Below are 15,570 nucleotides of genomic sequence, written 5' to 3'. Positions count from 1 at the left end.
ATGAAGCTGTCTCCACGGGAACTTGAGAGCCTGTTGGTGCACCAGGCGGGAGCCCTGGCCCAGAGGAGACTAGCCCGCGGGGTGAGGCTGAACCACCCAGAGGCTGTGGCACTGATTGCCTCACAGGTATGTTGCTTGTTTGGGTTAATCTTTGATTCTTTGATTCCATAACCATCTCGCGCCACCGTGTGGCAGGAATATTGCTAGTAACTGTTTATTACATTGCGTTAATGAAAATGCAACCAAGAGTATAACATTAGTTATTCAGATGTGGGAACAGTCCTAAACGGCTAAACGACTAAACCTTTTTTTAGTGCTTTGTAACTCAATAATCACTTTTTAATCTGGAATTCTTATGAGGCCATGGGACTGTGTCGCGTCGCACGTATCCCACGCACAGGCAAAGAAGAGATCGGGTGGTGTGAACGGAAACAGCTGCGTTCACGGGTTATAGAGACAACTCGCTCCAGACTGGTCAAAACTGATAGCATGGCTGCGCTTTCGATTTTCTCAGTGTGCACGATTTTTGCTTTTTGCTTCAAACTCTGCTTGTGCAACACCACAAAGACAAAAGTCTATGTGGGATACTTTGTTAATGTATGTATACATTTAGTTTGGTGTTGTCTTTTCTTTTAAACATCAATCGTTTGCTTTTTTGTGAAACTGTTCGAGTGAAAAGTTGCGCTAATATAGAACATTGCTCCTGTGCCCACCACATGGCTTCATCGTGCAACGTCTTTACAATATATGAGCACATTGCTGCGATGTATCTTGATGTTGATTTAATGGAAATCTGGCGCCAGGTTATAATGTTGCTCTATTACCCACCATGTATGACTTCGGCATACAACATCGTTGTCGTAGAAACATAAATATATTACAATGGAAACATTGCGCCAATGTATAATGTTGCTCCAGTACGGTATATAGCATCACAACAATTACCATTTTCTAGAGTATGACGTTCTCTTACGTCTAGGGGGCCTCCGTGGCTCAGTCGGTTAGCGCGCTAGCGCAGCGTAATGACCCAGGAGCCTCTCACCAATGCGGTCGCTGTGAGTTCAAGTCCAGATCATGCTGGCTTCCTCTCCGGCCGTAAGTGGGAAGGTCTTCCAGCAACCCGCGGATGGTCGTGGGTTTCCCCCGGGCTGTGCCCGGTTTCCACCCACCATAATGCTGGCCGCCGTCGTATAAGTGAAATATTCTTGAGTACGGCGTAAAACAGCAATCAAAAAAAAAAAAAAATCTCTTACGTCCACTTAATGTCTGCAGTAAATAGACAGGCACATTTCATGGAAACATTGATATATGAAATCGTTCCAGTGGAAACATTGCCCCACTGTATCATGTCACTCCAGTACAGTATACAACATCATAGCGATGGCAACATTTCTCCTCCATACTAGTATAACGTTTCTCTAATGCCTTATTTATAATAATGTCTGCAGCATATAAATCACCACTGCAGTGGAAACATTGCTCCGATATGTAATATCACTTCACTGGAAACATTGCTCCAGTATGTAATATCACTTCACTGGAAACATTGTTCCGATTTGGAAACATTGCTCCAATATGTAATATCACTTCACTGGAAACATTGCTCCAGTATGTAATATCACTTCACTGGAAACATTGTTCCGATTTGGAAACATTGCTCCGATATGTAATATCACTTCACTGGAAACATTGCTCCAGTATGTAATATCACTTCACTGGAAACATTGTTCCGATTTGGAAACATTGCTCCGATATGTAATATCACTTCACTGGAAACATTGCTCCAGTATGTAATATCACTTCACTGGAAACATTGTTCCGATTTGGAAACATTGCTCCAATATGTAATATCACTTCACTGGAAACATTGCTCCAGTATGTAATATCACTTCACTGGAAACATTGTTCCGATTTGGAAACATTGCTCCGATATGTAATATCACTTCACTGGAAACATTGCTCCAGTATGTAATATCACTTCACTGGAAACATTGTTCCGATTTGGAAACATTGCTCCGATATGTAACATCATTTCACTGGAAACATTGCTCCGATATGTGATATCACTTCGCCGGAAACATTGAGCCAGTGTATAATGTAGCTCCAGTTCAAAATATCATTTCAATGAAAACATTGCTCAAAGTATATAGCATTTCTATAGTTCCTACTTAATGTTTGCAGTATATAGCTATTAAAACATTATTTCTGTGTAAAACGTTATCAAGTGATTCTCGACGAATAATTTATTCAGTCCGCCCAATACCTTCCGAGAGATACTAGCTTTTACCACTGCGTAATCTTGCCTCCCACTCAAGCTCGTCAGTTGTTAAATGGCGATTAAACTCGAGTATGATTTATTCTCTTTGCATGTTCACTATAATGTCTAGTTTATCAGATATTCATTAACAGTAAGATTTTATTTTGATTATGGAAAGGACATTTCAAAGCTTTACATCGGAAAATAGAACTCAGATGCTAACTACTGTTTTAAAGAAACCAATCCTGCCTGTCTGAAATCGACGGATACAACGGATTACCTGGAGAAACTGTTTTATCCGGACATAAGTTTATATGAACGATTTGGGTTTCCTTTAAACCGTTGATTGTACGATACTTCTGATTTTAACACTGTTTATAACAGATATCGTAGAGGGTCTATCAGACACATGCTGCATGCAATGTAGACATACCTTCAAACGTGGTACACGCTAGGGCTTCTACAAATTATACAGACGATTCTCATTTACGCCATTATACACTCACACAGAAACTTTTATGTCAAGCTTTTTTCACAACTGGTCGCCTCTATTCAAAGTTTTCGAAATCTGTCCGAGGTATCGGTATCATGTCACAGGATGTCAGCTGAAAGCTAAGATGACACTGTGCAGAAGACCTTTGGCACTATGTTTTGGGCGTATATATCTTATTTCGCTTAACCCTAAATTTAAGCTGAGATTTCACTAGTTTAGACCTAAAACGTACATCGAAACACGTTTACGTTGATCAAGATCGTAATGGAAAAGCCATCCCACTTGTCAGGACGTTCTCGGTCAGCCAGATTAGATGTGGTTGGTGGATTCGTCACCTTATTGTAGTGTCGGATGCGGTTTTGCCGGCTGTTTTTGTTGGCAAGTTTAACTCAACTTTTAATTGGCTTTAAGGTAAAATTCTCTTGTTTCACATCGTATCAGAAAAAAAAACATTTCTCCTTCAATTTAAATTTATATTTTTTGCTTTTGCAAGCATTTTAGAATTCATGAGATACCTAAGTCGGACCTTGTGACCGCCCACGTAACTAGAACACGTTTGGATTAAAGAGCTCCCGAGACCATTTCTTTGGCCTGATAGCTAGAGCGTCCGCCTCGACGTTGGATGATCCGGGATCAAACCCGGGTTGGGTCATACCAAAGACTTTAAAAATGGTATATGTTGGTGCCTCGCTTAGAGTTCAGCACTACCTATTGGAGAGCGTGCGCCTCGAAGAAGTGAGACTTATAACTCTATTCTGGCACACAGTATATATACACACACTTAATGACTTCCTGTTGACATATGACTGAAAAATTGTAAAGTAGGACCGAAAACTTTCAGCTTGCATACATAGTTTTGAGTGAAACACGAAAGCGAGGCCGCGGTGTCTACTTGACGCAGCTGTAAAGATTAAGATTGCGTCTCGTTAAAACCTAGTTCACGAAACCAAAATTAAAATGATCAAAATCTTACAAAAACATCCTCCGATTTCACCGAATAAGATGTAAAATATAATTACAATATCAATCAAAATAGCTGATTCAAAAGGCGGTGGTCATCTTAAAAATTTTATCCAATCCAGCGATTTGTTATGAGGTTGCGCGACCTATGCTGTGACGTAGTATTTGCCCATTCACTTTAAGATGGAAACAAGTACCTAAGACATCATCCATCTTCTGGTTGACAGCCTGAATGTTACGTTAAACTCAATGAGCATTCATTCCCATTGGTACAATACATTTTTCGCTAAAATGCTCAGAAATGCTCAGAGTTAGTGTCGTTTGCGATATTTCACTCAGTAATAATCAATCAACAACGTACAATTTGTTACATTCTTATTTATCGCTTAAGTTACAAATATACAGCAGGAGGACTTAGGGATTTCGGTGGCTTGTGCTATGCGCTCCACGTTTCTCTAGAAGACAATATATTTCGTATACCACCCACAGCACATTGTGCCTAAAGCAGTTTGTCTGTTTAGGGACTTGTCATTTTTTATGGCATTCTAAAGGTTGAACAAAATGTAAGCCTTACCGCCATTAAAATCTACCTTCAGACAAAATTAGAAAGTAATCTTTCATTCATCATAGTGACTTCAGTTAAAACATTTTTTTACCACTCGCATATTTAATAAAGAAAAATTGGGTATAGGTTTAAATTTGGGATTAGTGTCTTGCGCGCATATCACTGAAGGAGAAGGATGTATAACTCAAATGTTATCAATGAGCTTTGAACGGTCGGATAATTTGAGATCGCTTTTTCCGATGTTGTTTAGTTAAACGACTGTCCCATTTCACACCGTAGAAGATGAAATGACTTTGCGCTGACCATCATGAGAAAAGCACCAGTTTTACTCTTAAGTTTTATTTAAAAGAAATTTCTTTGGCTTCATTTTTGCATTCTTCCGCTGTTGTTGCTATTGTCGTCTGATATTGCTATATCTAATATACCTCTCTGAATTAAAACACTCTAAAATACTTTGGAGCATCCGAGATGGAGATTAGCCTGAGCCTTCCTATAAGTTGTACTTAATACATCTTTTAATATAATTTCAAAGATTATTCCTTTTTATAGGAATGTTTAGGTTTAAACTCTGCCACGTCTTCCTTTGACGTGTATTCGTGCAATTAACCTTCATCTCGTAACCTTAGGCCATTACCAAGGCCTGTTTGACTGACACTCCGTGGCCGATATTCACGTCACGGATGGCCTTGAATTTTCTGGAGCATGACACCACTGAACGACAAAGTGACGACAAAAGAGAGAGAGAGAGAGAGAGAGAGAGAGAGAGAGAGAGAGAGAGAGAGAGAGAGAGAGAGATCCTGTGTTATGTATACGTGGCATGAAATCATTTTTCATAATGCGAAAACATCTTACGCTTTATCTATATAAATACTCTTTGATATGAAGAACGACACTGAGTCGATAAATGACACAGCAATGAGTGAACATTACGGGACATTCTGCGTTTAAAGAATACTTTGTGAAAGATTAACGCCGTGGTACCTGGAGAAGGTTTGTGGTTTACTGTGGATACTGTGATTTACTACACTGGGAGAAAAGTTTGAGTCAACTGACTCAAAAATCTGGGTTATACAGTTGAGCTCATATGAGTCATATGACCAGATCAGCTGAGTCATGAGACTCATCTGGTTATATTGTAGACTCACTTGGTTAGTCGGAGTCTTTCATATTTTAAGCTAGAATGAGTTAGATTTACCATGTTCACATTCATACTCATCGAATGCATTAGTCAAATTAACATTGGTCCAAATTAATCAATGTCTTTTTCAAAAAAAAACTTTCTGAAACAACTGAGCAAAGATATAAATAAATAATCGGATTTGCCATGCATGGTTTGAGCTCAGTCTATTAATTTTTTCAAAACATCTTAGCTTTTTGGCTTGAGATATGCACCGTTACCTGAACACAACGGCAATGTGTAGGTTAATAAATGCCGGAAATTGAAGGGGTAGGTCCTTTTTGTTAGCCCTTCCTGTTTTCATTTTAAAAAGCAACCACTCTGGTACAAAAGGAAAAAAAGATACACTGTCAGAAAAAGCTCATTTTCCTGACCAATGAAGATCCGGTATTAAGGTTGCAATATTTTCATATAGGTCTACATAAACATCCTCTTATACACCAACACAAATCAAGTTGACAGTTACAGAATAATTACTGCTCTATTCGCCTTTAGATCTGTGGATTACCGGTACCTTGACAAAATCATAACGGCCTGAGGCGGATTCTACAAAGCGTTGCTTGACTGAAGTGTTAGACGAATGGGTTGCGAACTTTAAACTTCGATATACTACGGAGTGTATAGTCCCATAAGTTCAAGTTTTGGTATGTCTGTCAGAGAATAACACACTTCAAATAGTCCCAACTTTAACCCTTACAGTCAAAAAATATGTGTTTAAATCACATTAATAAATGTGACTTTTAGGTCAAAACTGACTTTGTTGAATTGCCCTTTTTACTTTCCACCAAGCACTCGTCACCCAATTCCATTCTCAGTCATTCATTTCTCTTTGATTAGCAGTACCAAAAATTGGCTGCGTATAAAAACGTTGCAAATTTGTCGTGAACTATTTGCTATCGCTATGTCACAGGTTGCAATTTTACAGTCTGTGCTGAAATATGTAACAAACACCTGTAACTTCATCGTCCTTTTTTGTCTTAGTCAAAATAGTATAAGTTACTTTCATGCCCTCGTCTGCCTAGTTAAGACAATAAACATTTCCAGTACGGGCATTTGTTCTAGTGCTCGAGCGGTTAACATTTTTTGTTCAGGTCATCTTTTTTGCCATTAATCTTTGTTACTTTACAAAATTCTCATGTGACTTAGCAGCCTATGCCATGCCTCGTACACATTTGACCTACCGTTGTGGTCCGTCTATGAACCGTTTTGTTTATTAACGAGCTGTCACGCTCTACAGTGAAGCCTCTGAAGGGTGGTTGTTTTTTGTGTGTGTTATCCGTTGTTATATTTACTTACATCAATTCATAGTCTTACAATGATGTCATAGTTGCTTCGAGCCAATCATCAGCACACTCTCAGGTCACGTGACTGAAGAACTTGAAGTGATTTATGTATTCATATATTTGATTGGTATTTTACGCCGTACTCAAGAATATTTCAATTATACGACGGCGGCCAGCATTATGGTGGGTGGAAACCGGGCAGAGCTCGGGGGAAACCCACGACCATCCGGCCGGAGAAGAAGCCATCATGAGCTGAACCCACAGCGACCGTATTGGTGTGAGACTCATAGGTCATTACGCTGCTCTAGCGCGCTAACCAAGTGAACCATGGAGGCCCCTCACTTGAAGTGAAAACAAAGCGAATTTAACCCAGGTGAGATAGGCATCGAAGAAGATTTTAGCACCAAATATGAAAAATGTAGCCTTTAGGGCAGAAATTCTTTCCGTAAAAGTAGTCAGCACATGTCTAGCATTCAAATATGATAGCTACAGTGTACTGTAGCATTTTGAATCAGGGAATGAGCAAACTTCAGACTATGGCCCATTTGGTTTCATGCTATTTATCACCCTCTGCTGGATACATTGATCTGCCATACTTATGGTCCCATTCCATCGCTGTTGTTTACAGTTTACATGCTACGTATAAAATGAGTTGCAAAAATGATCCCCTGGTCATTTTGTGTTCCCCAAACCTTGGTCTCTTTTTGAGGACTGGTTATCAACTTCGCCGGCCTTTTCCCTTAAAGAGACATTCAAGTCATCGTCATCTGACTCACCACTAAAACCGTATCTAAAATACCTGAATGTTTTCTAAAAAATTTTAAATTCTTGAAGAGAATTAAATGTATTCAGATATTTCCATCCTAAGTTTTGCTCATAGTGGAGCGAGCCGTTGATATTAGTAAACATTCCACAACGCACATCACAAAAATTGTCGTCAACAGCCAAAGATAATGACCGTGTGAGGGTCATTGAGGCCCAACTATAAATATGGTCTATAAAATCCGCCTTAGATTTCAAATGTTCATATCTGTTTAAGAAAGGTTTTAAAAAGTGAAATTATTTTAGATTCAGTTTAAGTGATGTGTCTGGTGATGTTGAATTTGCCTAATTTTTGTTCCTCTGCCTTTCAGCTCCAATTATTACACCTTTGGAATTTGTCATATACTGATGTTTGTCTCTTTGTCTTTCAGCTACAGGAATTGGTACGCGATGGGACAAATTCCGTTTCAGACCTTATGGACAAAGGCAGATCGTTCTTGGGTAAGCCTGCTTTGTCAATACATGAGTCCTCAGTCAATAATTAACTTTTGTGAAACAGGGCTTAGGCAGTCGACTTGCATTATACTAGCTTTACAAAGCCACTTAAACAATCCAAACATATAGAAAACAAAAGAGCCGGTTTTATAGTAGTCATTATTTCATCTATATATCATTGCGCATGTTTTCACTTCCCTAGGTTACCGTCAAGTCATGCCCGGGGTAGAGGATATGATACCTGAAGTTCAGATCGAGGCTACATTCCCTGACGGCACGAAATTGGTGAGTCACATGAAGCTTATATGACGCTTTGTTTATACAATGATTCTGTGGTATGATCATCAAATATGATCGTCAAAATACATGTATATGACTCTCTAAAATAGAAAATCGACGTTTTAAATTAGGATTTGATATTCTAAAGGTTCTTGTACTGCACTAGACGAATCTATAATATTTAAAATAAAAACTGATTTTCTGTGTGAACGAATGTCCTAAACGATAACAAAAGAATAAACCGTTAAAATAAATATAATCGCACAATCATTCCAGAGTTGTTAATTTGGAATCTAGTGTTCAATAGAATACTGCTCTTGTAGTTACCTAAGCGCAAGATGTATTATGTCATGAAGTACGCGCCAACTTTGGATCATCTACATATTAATCTTGTGGTTGTGTGTTCATTGGTTCACAGGTAACAGTTCATCGACCAATCAACCTTCAGCATGGAGACCTTGAATTGGCCTTGTACGGTAGTTTCCTACCAGTACCAAGTCACGAAATTTTTGATGAAGCCGCCGAGGTAAATATGTATTCATGGTGGTTATTGCATCCCATCTGTCTTCGCATGTCTGGAAGAAGTTTCGTTAAAATGCATTTTTATTTATTTATTTATTTATTTACTTATTTATATATTTATTTATTTGGTCAGTATTAATTTAACACTGGACTTTTGAGAGTTTCATTCACACGACAGCTATCAAATTTATGGGCGGGCGAGATCGGAGTACCGGAGTAAACCACCACATGATTTTCATGTATGTATATGACAAACTTCCTGACATAGAGTCAAAAAGAGAATTGGACGAGAGTTGGATTTGAGCTTGCGACCTCACTGGTCAAATACCGACCGGTTGCAGTGAGAACAATGCTCTAGACTATGGATTTAGCTAAGACCCTAGCTGGTGTGTTATAATTGAAAAGTTATAACGCGTAATGCAATACCTAAGGCGCAGTAAGGCGCTCTGATAATTAAATATTTTTACTCCAACTGATTTTGATTTCCACGTAAAAATGTTTCATTTCCAGGTAGGTAGGCAGATTAAACGTTTGTCGTTTTTACAGCCCAGTGTGGGCCTGTACATTTATCAGCGTACCGATATTTATCTGGCTTTACTATTATCAATGTCAAACAGACAACGGAGTCTTAGTCTCGAAAAATGGCTTAGGAAAATTAACTTTTTGAATTAGAAAAAGCATATTCTGAATGCATTTTCTTTGCAATAATGTACACGTCCAGCACAATATCGATGTGTAAGAAATGTGGTGTTACGTGTCACTAACAAAGGGTAATTTGAGTGAATTTACAGATAGCTACAAACTATAAAACGCTGTAGCTATAAACTACAAATGAAAGGGAACAAACTATATAACACTGTCTCGCCATCATGTGTGACCTCAAGAGTTATAACAGACTGACAGGACATGAACATCGTGTTACAGACTCAGAAACAGGAGGCAGCCAACAGCGGGAGTGCGGACGCCACCCTGGATATTATTCCCGGGGAAGTAATCCCCAAGAAAGGCCTTCCAATCCAGCTCAACAAGGGCCGGACGGCCAAATCCCTACCAGTAACCAGTCTTTGTGACCGACCAATACAGGTAAAATAGGTTATAAGTGAAACTTTCGTGATTTGGATATTTCGCCAGTCAGGAAAAGATAACAGGTTGTTCTTCCTTTCCTGGTTCGTCCTTCTCTCCAGTCTTGAAAAGATCAGTCTAAAACAAAGTGACCTTCTAAATTATTTCTAGCTGCCAAACACAATAAACATATTTGGAATTTTCACGTAATTGCCTTTCAGATGATGCGTACTTTACTTAAATGTGGCTTGTTTCTGTAACATTTGATATACGCTTATCCTGCTATACACGAACATGGTTAATTCATGTGTACATCTGAAAAATGTGATTTTAATGGAGACCGGCAAAAATATTGATTAGAATATAGCCTGAGATTAAAAATCATTAGGAAGGCTGCCTAGCCCTGCCTATTTATGTATTGCAAGTGTACCGTAACGGTCAAACCGAAATTAAACGTTTTGCGCTTTTTATATGTAGTGTGGACAAAAGCTGTGAAAGATTTTCTGCTATTTGCGATGGTCGTCGGGATCTAAATCCAAATACCGAATTGTGAAACTTTCGTAATACAGTTATCTACATGACAACACGTTGATGGATGCATGGTCACTGTGACAGCGCCCCCCCCCCCTCCCCACCTCTCCAACTCCCCCACCCCCCTTTTCAACTCCCCCTCCCCGCCTTCTATCAACCTCAGGAAAATAATGAAGAAGCAGCGTTAAGGTTTGCAACACAAATTAAGCACTTTGCTTCTTGATATTACACCATGTAGGTTTTTACAGATTAAATCAAAAATTCTTTTACCAGGTGGGCAGCCATTTCCATTTCCTGGAAACCAATCGATTCCTGAGGTTCGATAGGGCAGCGTCCTATGGAATGAGACTGGTGAGTACATCATAGGGAACTCCTGAAAAAGTGAATAAAAGAAACTGTTCATAGGATTGGTTTGTGTGTTCGATATTATGTAATAAGGAGTTCTGTGCTTATAATACCGGTGACGTTTGACACACACGTACTTTGAGGCCTCTTTTGGCGGCATTTAGGAGGTGGATTGTTGTATAAAGAACAAGAACATTGCATGTGCATGCATAACAACCTTAATGCTTCAGTACTGATCCTAGCATCGATTCCAGTGTCGTTTTCAGCATAATATGAAGGAGTTTATATGTGGATCGATAGGAGTCTGGGATAGTAACTTACGACAAGTACATGTGGACCGCTTCGGTGGCCTAATGGTTTGAGCCCGGGTCGGGTCAGACAAGTCATAAAAGATTTTAAAAATGACGCTTGTTGCTGCCGCGCTCAGCACTATGAGGTTAGAGCAAGCAAACAGGACGTTGGCCCGGTGTCAGCTTAATGTGACTGGCTGGGATGTCATCTCTGGTGTCTTCGGCATGATGCTTCAGTGGCGGAAACACTTTGGACTTCTCCTGCCACAAGAAGACAGAATATTTATTTATTCAAGTGGTCTTTACGCCGTACTCAAGAATATTTGACAAATACGACGGCGACCAGCATTATGGGGGAGGAAACCGGACAGAGCCCAGGGGAAACCCATGACCATCCGCTGTACTGGCAGACATTCCCAGGGAGAAGAAGCCAGCATGAGCTCCCTTGAATTCATAGCGATCGCATTGATGAGAGGCTCAAGTGTCACTGCGCTAGCACGCTAATCTCCTGGCCACGGGACGGGTATATGACAACTATTTACAAAGTCACATGCAAAGACATTCCATAGTTTTTGTATATAAAGGACAACACAGTACCCAGGGCTAAAACATATTTCAGTCGAAAGCAGGATACTCAAAAAAAAGTATCACACTTTATTAGTTTGATGAGATTTCCTCGGAATAACACGTAGAACAAAATGTTAATAGTGCATAAATGGCTGATGTGAATAAAGGCAGACATCTTGAGAATTTTATCCAATCAAACACGTTCTTATCAGCTTGCGCGGCCTAAACTGTGACTAGCCTTTACATTGCATGAAGTAACATATCAAAACACAAAACTACTGCATGACACATCATTTTGAGATCGTTTACAACGATTTAGTTACGTCTAACCGAAGGGGCATTTCACAAAGTGTTGTGGAACAGGTCTGGATCTCTTACGGACCACCACAGACCTAAAATCAGTGTGATATTCAACGATAGTATCACAAAATATCTCAGACATTAGCATACCGTCTTGTTTCAAACCTCATTTGTCTCCCCAAATACATTTCTTGTTCATTTGAGCCTTAAGTCATCAGTTTCTAAATAGCAAATATCTGAGTCGGTGCAAAACTCTTTCGGGATGTCGAAGGTTTATGGCAATGGGAAGACGGCAACTCATCAGATAAGGCTTAAAATCAATTAAAAATCTTACATGATACCGGCATTTTTCTGAATTTATTAAAACTGAAGAATCCTCCTTCTTCTTTTTTGCAAACAAGGGATGCTGTTTCTGTTTTCTTTTATAAAATACAGTAAAACGTCGTTTTCACGCCGAGGTGCTTTCTCTGGCTTCCGCGATAATTAGGCCAGCACTCCTCTCATCTTAGAAGCCACCGCTACAAAATTAAAGCATAAAATCCAGTGACAGTCGAGTGCCTAGATCAGCCTCAGTGGTACTTAGATTTATTTCCATTTGTCTATCTAGTTGTACAACAATCCTACTGTAATTTTCTATACATTTAATTCGGGTGAAAGTCACCAGAACAACCCCTGCGGAGGCTACGACCTGAACCAGGAACACCCTGGCGGTGCATCTGCAGCTAGAGTATTGAAACAGGGTCACTGGATTTCCTTGTGAATGATATAGTTGGCCTGCTGTAGCAACAGTTCAAGCAGAGGAAGAAATATTCGACCAGTATGTCCAATTTCCGAGAATACTATATTTATCACTGGGGTCTTCATCGCCAAAGTCCACAACTAGGCTACTACTTAGACTATTATAAGGAAAATACTTTCGACGTTAGAGAGCTAGAGTAATGGAGACGTGCTGAAGCTGTGTCAAAACGAAGTTTCACTAAACTTTAACCGGGTTGAAAAATACTTAATGCCAGTTCAAGATACTTTGAATGGTAGTCTTTCAGTGGACATAAACATTAGTCAGGAGCTGTCCTTCACTTTAGTAATGACACTTTGATTTTAATTCAGAATGTGCCGGCTGGTACCGCTGTGAGGTTCGAGCCAGGGGAGACGAAAGTTGTGAGCTTGGTGGAAATATCAGGGAACAAGTAAGTCGGTATAGCCATGACGGAAATGAACTTTAGCATGGCAGGTTGTTACTTAACCATTATAGGACATAGTAGTACACGTATGTGGCAAAACATGGAGTATCGACGACCTGCACTCGTGGCCTTGTTGGATGTGCAACAAAGGACTTCTGTGATCCAGTGCACATGTTGAAAGACACACTGAAGGAATTAACATCAAAGTCTTGACTTAGATCCAACCTGCATGGTCCCGAATGTACGTCATCCAGAGATCATCATTTTCTGCAATTTCACAATTTGTGAACTATTAATCTGATGTTGCCTGATGTATAGTAGGGTGTTGCAAAAAATCTATGCATATAGGTCAAAATTTTTTGAAGTTTTTTGGTTTTGACTTATTTATTTGTTTGATTGTTGTTTAATGTTTTGCACAAAATCATGGAGTTTATTGGTTGTGGAAACTGGAGAGCTCGTAGGAAGTTATCTACATGCGCCACTGGATTTAATGCAGTAGCTGAAACAGCCAGAGTTGGATTCGAACACATGACCTCATTGGTCAAGGGTCTGATAATCGTTTAGTGTTCCTGCGGGCTCTTTACCATCTGAGCTAGTTAGGGTCTAAGGAATTGACGCTCTGGGGTAATATAACGGAAATATTGCCATGTGCTTAGTTTAAGGCCATGGCTAATGTCAAAATATAGTATTATATCTGGAAATGAATGGTATGCATATACTTGAAATTTAGATTTACAGATGTAATAGTGTTATTTTTGTTCTGGCAGAATTGTACGAGGTGGCAATGGCCTGTGTGATGGAAAAGTCGATCTCAAGAAAGTCAAACAAATTGTGGACAAAGCCGTCAAGATGGGCTTCCGTCATGTTCCTGAGGTAGATACGAGAAATGGTGGATTTTTGAAATTTTTCATTTGTCTCTCTTTGTCATCAGAGGGGTTTTAACGTCATCTGAAGGACAACATCGATAAAAAGTAATGCAAGAATTAATTATAAATGATGTTTTCACGTTGTATTTTGCTCTTAAAACTTGGCACTTAATACAAAAAGACAGAAAAAAAAATACGATGTACGCTTAAAATAATTATGGCACGTGTACTTAACACTGAAAGTTAAATCTTATATTTATACATGCCACTATATGCTTCAATAATTCGTGCGTGTTCCTTTGTCTAATGATGTTGTTTAAACACAAAAAACCATTCGCATTTTTTGCAGACTTCCGTAAGGGAAATGAAAAGTACTGCTACCATACCACGAGACACTTACGCGAGCATTTACGGACCCACAGTTGGGGACAAGGTGATTAAGACTTTTCCTAAATGTCGTGGGTTTAGATTTGGCTGTAACTTCCACATATAGGCGATTTGAAAGGATTAGTAATTCAGCACAGGATAGGAATATGCCATGTTACAAGCGTAAATTGAAGCTAAAATGATCTTCTGATAAAATACACGTATTTCGTTAAGGGCTATGCTGAGTTTATTATCGCTTATTACATAAGTTCGTGGGTGCAGAGATATTTCTATAGACGTAGGGACAATTATGGTTTTCTGACGTTTGCGAGGCAATAGGATGTCTTTGTGATTTGACGTGTAAACTATTTGCATATCTTCCTGTCTTATTAAATGTAGAAACTGATGCAAACCCAGCCGGTTTTTTTCCTTTACCTAGAACTAGTATTAGTTTAACGTTACAGTCTGTTCCCCTTTCTGAATTTCAGAACTTGTATATATGCATGCTTATGAATAGGTGTCAAACGACCCTTTTCCCCAAAATGAAGTCTATTTTTATTCCAATTTGCAAAATCCAAGGTGTATTATATATTTAACTAATTTACTAATTAAGACGCGAGATAAGTCACCAGATTGTTTTACACCACACGAATAAACGACGGCCCTATTGCCACAATGGCAGGAACTGAATATTTTCATTTCCTTCTAAAACTGATTCGTAAATGGAGGATAAAATTCTCTTGTGTTTTCTTATCATTCTAGGGACTAGACATCGTGTTTATAAGCCTCGGCATTTATTAAAACACTCGACGCAGGGGCAGTAACTTGCATATGCAAAATTCCTGTGATGACAAAAGCTCAGCATTTACTTCATAGTGCATGAGCTTGTTTCATCGCGACAACATTGATCCCCAAATGTCATGTATATTCACAGTGCTCATGCTTTTGGTCGAAAATACTGATATGAATTTCATTGTTTAAATTCTTACATCAACTAAGGTGCGGCTGGGTGATACATCATTGATCATAGAAGTGGAGAAAGACTGCACTGTGTACGGAGATGAATGTAAATTCGGCGGTGGAAAGGTAAACTCTACTCCTGACGTCCAAATAGCTCACAACGTGTACATTTCAGAAGCTTACAGCCTTAAGGTGTCATTAAATGTCGAGACAACAAGAGAGACTGATCGTGGTTTATTCATCCTGGACAATGGAGTAGGCCTATCGGTTTATGTTTTTTTTTTTTTTTTTTTTTTTTTTTTTTGTTAT

The 15,570-nt window shown here is 39.2% G+C and overlaps 1 protein-coding gene across 1 annotated transcript in view; it reads left to right on the top strand.

The window, feature by feature from the left end:
• LOC135465883 (urease subunit alpha-like) overlaps positions 1–15,570 on the top strand; it is a 28,224-nt gene continuing 12,654 nt past the window's right edge. Inside the window, 9 exon segments of the mRNA XM_064743250.1 lie at positions 1–126; positions 7,929–7,998; positions 8,195–8,277; positions 8,690–8,834; positions 9,689–9,876; positions 10,660–10,737; positions 12,996–13,075; positions 13,837–13,942; positions 15,301–15,387. Of these exon segments, the coding sequence (XP_064599320.1) occupies positions 1–126; positions 7,929–7,998; positions 8,195–8,277; positions 8,690–8,834; positions 9,689–9,876; positions 10,660–10,737; positions 12,996–13,075; positions 13,837–13,942; positions 15,301–15,387 (963 nt within the window).

Source organism: Liolophura sinensis, chromosome 5 (genome assembly GCF_032854445.1).
Source record: "Liolophura sinensis isolate JHLJ2023 chromosome 5, CUHK_Ljap_v2, whole genome shotgun sequence".
Lineage (NCBI taxonomy): Eukaryota > Metazoa > Mollusca > Polyplacophora > Chitonida > Chitonidae > Liolophura > Liolophura sinensis.
This window is presented reverse-complemented; position numbering and strand designations above follow the sequence as displayed.